At 32.0% G+C, this 7,170-nt stretch overlaps 1 protein-coding gene across 1 annotated transcript in view; it reads right to left on the bottom strand.

Annotated features, from left to right (window-relative positions):
- Positions 1-6,345, bottom strand: part of LOC111036291 (alpha-mannosidase 2) — a 147,387-nt gene extending 141,042 nt beyond the window's left edge. Inside the window, exon 1 of the mRNA XM_022318285.1 lies at positions 5,624-6,345. Coding sequence (XP_022173977.1) covers positions 5,624-5,986 — 363 coding nt within the window. The 5' untranslated portion in view covers positions 5,987-6,345. The remainder of the gene's footprint in view (positions 1-5,623) is intronic.
- Between the last annotated feature and the right edge of the window lie 825 nt (positions 6,346-7,170).

Raw genomic sequence — 7,170 nt, 5'->3', positions numbered from 1 at the left:
GGGGGGGGGGGGGGGAATACAGAGTGAATTATTTTGGTGAGATTTGATCATTAATATTTTAAAGCAGTGGAATACCTACTATTAAGTAATTATTATTTGAGTTGTATCCTCGCGCTTCTTTGTGCTGATAAAACACCCCGGGACGCCCTGTAAGTAAATATATTTCCGCGTGCACGAGTTATAATAATTTAATTGTTTTTCTATTATAATAAATGATTCCACGTAAATACGTACCTGCCTTTTTTAACATTTTCAATCTCTTTTTTTAAATTTTATATATATAGTATAGTATATTATACATTAACAAGTACGTATATAGGTATATATTTAATTAGCTATCGATCTTTATGTGAGTGTAGTTTCTATTTGAACTAACATGTCGAACCAAACTCAAAAGTAATATGATATTTAAATCGATATTAATATTCTCGTTAACCTATGTACCTACAGAAAATCTCAAAACTTTATTATTATATATATTATAATACTCAGTGTTCTCACAAAATAACTTTATGCTAAAAGTTATTTACACATGAAAGAGCAATTAAACGTCATGGATTGGTAATATAGATTCGGACAACCTTATAGATCGAAAATTATCCTGTACACATTATATATTTATACATCTATATATAATTTAAGACCCACTTTTGGTTGGATGTTTTGAATTCATCAAAAATAGTAATCGATCTTTTTAGACTTTGTAATCAGCATCTTTTTTTATTTCTCATGTTGTTTTTTACCGACGATTGTAAACTGCGCCCAAAATACAGGTAAACACAAAATCACACATGTAAACTGCGCCCGAGTTTTTATCAAGAGTAAAAAGGTGACATGTAAACTGCGCCCGGGTAAAATTACAGGTAAAATACTTAATTCGTTACATATTTATATATAATTTGAATAATTAAAAATTAAATATAATTTTAAAAATTAAAATAATTATAAATATTACAAATAATTACATATGGTGGATACATATTCGTCAATTTGAATTTAACTACTATTATATTTATTATGAGTTTTGGAATTTAAACGGTTCATACTTAATTCGTTACAGCCATATAATATGAATAATTAAAAATAAAATATCATTTTAAAAAGCAAAATAAATACAAATATTACAAATAATAACGTCATATTGTTATAGCATATTAGGAATTAAAATGAAATATAATTTTTAAAATTAAAATAATTATAAATATTACAAATAATAACATATGGTTGATACATATTCATAAATTGGAAAATAAAATGTCTGTGATATACTTGAAAAAGTACACAATCGTCAAACATAGAGACTTTGATAAGTGAAAATTTAACAAGTTAATAAGTCGGGCACAGTTTACATTATAGATACCTTTTTAACATAGATAACATTAATATTTCGGGCGCAGTTTACACTATACCTTTTCAACTAAGATAAAAATTCGGGAGCAGTTTACGTATGCCCGTTTTTACAGACACAAAAGTCACCACTGTTTGATGGACTTAAAATCATATTTTATAATATTATACCTCCTCCAGAAATGCACAAAAACTTAACGTTGCTTCCAATAATACCGAGGATCCATGGCAGGCAAGTTGCAGGCGCCCATTAATAACTCTTATTATCACTGAGGATTTGGTTAGGTAGTAGCACCAGTAGTAGAAGTACAAGTATTCATATTCCATAGAGGTGATGAAAAGTGGTACAAATTTAAAAATCTTTCACAAATCAATCGTAAGTAAACGATAAACAGTTTAGTTATCATATCATGTATAGTTTAATGAATTTGATTTTAAGATTGAAACAATGTTAAAATATTACAGTGACGAAAACGTGAAAGAGTAAGATAGGTAGATAGAATTCATCGTATGAACATAATTATAATGCTGCAGACGATCAATCATAATATGAAATATATCATCAATTCTAGTTCAATTTTAATAATAATGAACTGACATTTGGGGCCCATAATATTTTCATAGTATAATAACCTACTGATACTGGCATTTAAGTGTTTCTGAGGAACTATTACAGTCTTACCTATATTATAGCTAAGATACAACTGAAATTGTTTGAAACTATTCACTATATTAAAACTATTATAATGGGGGTGTACCTACCTACAAAAATAAACTAATATATTATTTTACACACGGTTATTATAGTAAATGTCATGTTATGTTATATTTCGTTATCTGTCCAAGAGGTACAATACGTTATTGATTTATTTCATCCGGTAAAAGCCATGGTAGCCACGAGATAACATTTACTTTTATTTACCTCGGAAGTCTAGATGATGTGGAGGGCCACTCCAGGACGTTCCCATCGAATTTCATACAACGATAGTAAAAATATATATTATTATTATGTGTATATAGTATAGGTATTTTATGTGCCTCCCTAAAATATTATATTTTCTATAGCTCTAAGTAGTTCCAAAGTACGTATAACGATTATCATGACGAGACTGAAGCACAAAACGTTAAACACGACGACGGCGGATCAAGCAAAGACGTAGAATTCTGAATTATTCATAAAAATACAAAAATAAATTGATTGGAGGTGCTTGAAACGAAAACGGTTGAGATTTTCTGAAAGGCACTGATTACCGAGAACCGAACGTAAGTGAACAAGTGAACGAGGACGACTGACGAGCTATAATGCAGTAGGTGAATATTGCTCAGCTAGTAATATAACAGTAAGTAGTATAAATTCCTGGAATATTTTTACCACAAATACTTATAAATATTACGTACTTCAAAGTTCAAAATATGGAAAGAAATATTTTCCAGGAAAATTAATAAAAGAAATAAAATTATTATTGATATTATAAACTATTCCACTAAAATTCATGACAAAGGTACTACACGGAGTTGAAGCCAAAAGAGTAAATAAGAATATACCCACTATTTGCGTTTCGAAATAATTAATACAATTACCAAATAACCAACCTTTATCAATACGGTATTCTATTTAATCTTTTTGTATTTTATATTCTATATGCAGTAGTGGAAATAACAGTAAACGACTTAATGCACTACACCGTGTGCTGATTTTTGCTTAGAATACAAATGCTTAACAAAATACTTCAATATAAATTATCAATATAATGAATATGTTAATTGCAGTAAAAATGTACCTATCAATAATATTAGTAGTGTTATACTATTTGAACAGATTATTTTCACTCAAAATAATTGTTTTTCAATGGACATCTGTGCAGTGCGTGAATGTGGTTTGAAAGTATATAATTATATTAAAAGGTACCTACATAATATATTTTGTCAAACCATAAATCTTATTATATTTTTTCAAAATTCAATTTGTCAACAAAAAATATTATATCGGATTGGTGAAATATTTTACAATAGTACACCTACTCAAATATATTGTCGAAAAGCAGAAATAATGAATCGCATCACTACATACTATTGGTATATTGTTACCACCCGACTTTCTTACAATTACAAACATAAAGAAAACTCCGGAAAACACTGTTGAGAGTAAGTTGGCGTTAATACATTTGTTATATTATGTATGTGTGCAATGTAGAAAATGAGGTACAACATAAGTACACGACTATAATATAGTCAATTCGTGTGCAACTACACACGCTCGACATCTACTGAATTGGATGAAAAAAATTATTGGCAATCGATACCAATTACATATTTTGTTGACACCCATTTAAATAATAAAATATTGCAATAAAATATTTGTCTTCACGAAAAAAAAAAAAAATCGCATATTAAAATAACAATAATAATATGTCTTTTGGACCATTCGGTTCGATTTTTGATTTATACGAGATTAAATTAATAATATCTCACTATAAAACTTTGAATACGTTTCCGAGAATAACAATAATTGAATACCCCATCGTTTTGAAAAAAAACAGGTTCTAAGCTACACACATAACGAGAATAATAACGATTTTGATTTATGTGTTTTCATAAGACTATAAACATTTACGATTCCTAACGAATCGTCAACTTGATCTACATTTTACTGATTTTGGTATTTATATAATATTTATAATATATATATATATAATATATATACGAGTCCCAGACTAGAAAATATATTATGGTCCAGACTCCAGATTATATATTTATTTACTGACGAAATGAAAAATCAGCTTTTTCTCTTTGTTATCTGTAGGTACCATATTATGATGCTCGACTCCGAGTAGACTTTAAAATATTATATGGATATTGGTACGCCACCATCGCCCAACTGTATTGCATGTATAGCAACAGAACATTTATTATATATTTCATATGTATATAGTATGTGGCATAGCCGTGACGTTTCGATAAAATAATATCTTTCGAACGTAAGCAAATAATATCATATTATATAGTTGCAGGTACCTATATCTACAACTGTCCTATTTATAATGGTTGAACTGTTGAAGACTACTGCATGACTTGAGACTTTTAAATTTTGTAATTCATTACGCTTACTATTTTTTTTCTTTATATAAGTTTACCAAGTATGATGTATGTATATATATGTGGGACCTTATCGAATCTATTCGGGGTATGATAATAAAAAGATTTCCCCGAGTGCACTCGTTGACTAGAAATATTATGTTAATATCGTAGATATTTTATAGGAATGGTCTCGTCTGCATTTGTTTATTATTATTATTATTTCCATGCGTCTGCTCCCGATAAAAATATATTTAACTAGTGTTTATACCTACACGTTTCTTATAGGTACACGCTTGGCTATAGTGTGTAAATCATTTTTTTTTCACATTAATAATATTGTATTCTTTCTTATAATACAAATAGAATACCATCATTACGTATTGCTTTTGATACAATAGGAATATATTATATAGATGTTAGATACTTAGACACTTGTTCATGTTAAATGCATAATAATGTAGCAAATAAGAAACAAAATCGTCACAAATTTCCAATAAAAAATTAAAATTAATCATTCAAACAGGTTGCTTACTCCACATTTATTTAAATCTAACCTTAAGTATATCTACTAAAAAAATAGTGAAAATCATATTTTCAAAAATTTATTTTTTCTCAAATGATAACGTCACATATTTGTGCAAATATTGATATTAAGTACTCATGTAAAAATCAAAAATCTTAGGAATGGTTTTCAATTCTATTTTATTTGTCTCAAACCTATTAATATTAATACCTTATTTATACCTTCATATATTTTAATAGTCTATAGAATAGTATTAGGATATACTATCATAAATAGGTAAGAACTTATTTTATGGACTATGGTGAATAGTTGTAATATGCTACACTAGTACACAGTAAAATTCTACAAAATATCGTCTGCCCAACAATAACTGTATTGTATCATTTTTTAAATTGTTTTTCATAGAAAATAAAGCACTAATCCATTTAAGCAATAAACACCACAGTCAATAAATTGTTATAAACTCACAAATAACAACCGAATAACAGCTTTTGATAACAAAATGACCCTTAAATGTACGATAGGCATACTTAATGTGATTGGGAGGGGAGGGCAAGTGTGTTCAAGAAATCAACCCGCGATATATGTACCCAGGTAATTGTCCTCAACAAATCGTTCCAGAACTATATCATCAAAACCCACCTCCTGCTAAAAACAATTTGATATCGGTCTTACCTGGAACTCGAATCGCGAGAACTCCGCAGCCGTGTCAATGGTAGTGTTGGCCAACCCAAGAACCGGACATGTGTCTCGGTCCACGGTGGCCGTCAGCGGCGCGACCCTGTGTTGCAGGGCGACCCCCGGCCGCTTTCTGTGCGCAGACGGTGCGACGTCATTGGCCGACGAATCGTCCTCGGAGCGCTGTGGCCACTCGATGGCCGGCAATAACGCTGCCGGCTGTGGCCGGTCGTCCGAACGACCACCGCCTCCGACGCCGACGCCGGACGACAAGCCGTTGTAGTAGAAGCCCAGCGTGACCAGCGTGCTGAGGGCCAGCACGACGGCCAGCAGCCGCTTGGCTACTCGACCGCCGTTCATGTCCACGGTTCGTGTCGAACGACGGCCACCATGCGTTTCGGCCACTGCAGCAATACCGCTATCAGCGCGTGGCCGCGAGAAGACGGAGGACTACGACGATAGCTAAGCGACGTCTGCACGTGCGAAACTGACCCGTACACGTAATTATAAAATTATTATTGGCCGTTTGTTTTTCGGTTATTATGCGTCTTACGGTTGGATGACGACTAAAAAAATAAAAATTTACAGTAAATCCGTTGATCCAAGTATCGCGACGTTAAATTTTCGGTTTGAACTCGACGGATTCGATGGGACACGACGCGACGCACGAGAGACGACCGGACGGCACACGTTGTCGAACGAGACTGAGACAACGCTGCCGTCGCCGACGACGACCACTGCCAACACGAATACGGCGGCGGTGGTGAGCCCCCACGGTGAGTGCGTGTGCGGTTTCGACGAATAACTGCCGCCGTGGACGGTTTCTGCCGGTCGTAAGTCCTTTTAAATATTTTGTATATTATTATAATTATAATAATATTATAATAAGTAATTTTTTTTTCCACAACGTATACTCCCGTACGTATAATATGTCACCCGCTGGGTAAGACCGCTTCTAGCACGACCCAACAGCTGATGTCCACGTCTTAACTGCCATACACATATTACAATAATATAATGTCGTATTCAAATGACATCAGCCAAGTATAGGTATGCCAGAACTACTTGATACAAAAAATATCAAATTTTGTTTCGTATCAGAAATAAAGTATATTTTTAAAAACCAAATTGGCCTAAACCCCTAACACCAAATAAATATTCTCAATATTCATAATGTAGCATTATGTTCATTATGTCTTTTCAAAATATTTTTTCTAGATGCTTAATATATGTTTTGTTGTGGCTGTCAATGCCGTGTTACAAGAGAGGTGTGTAAATAAATTAAAAGATAAATTTCAATATTTTTTATTATATATTTTATAACTATCTTAGTTCTATTTACGGTTAAAGTTGGATGAAATCTCCTATGGAACACTTCTAAAAAACGTACATGTTTAACTCGTTGGTCGTCCGGCATTCAGTATAATATGGAAATCAATTAAAGTTGGGTATATAATAGATACTATAGCTCTAGAGTCTAGAGTATATACGTATAATATATTAGTTTTAGAGTTTTTATCCGCCGATTTCACTCCAATAAATGC

This window comes from Myzus persicae, unplaced genomic scaffold (assembly GCF_001856785.1).
Source record: "Myzus persicae strain clone G006 unplaced genomic scaffold, MPER_G0061.0, whole genome shotgun sequence".
Taxonomy (NCBI): Eukaryota; Metazoa; Arthropoda; class Insecta; order Hemiptera; family Aphididae; genus Myzus; species Myzus persicae.
Note: the sequence above shows the minus strand (reverse complement) of the source record. Positions and strands in the feature narration are given on the sequence as shown.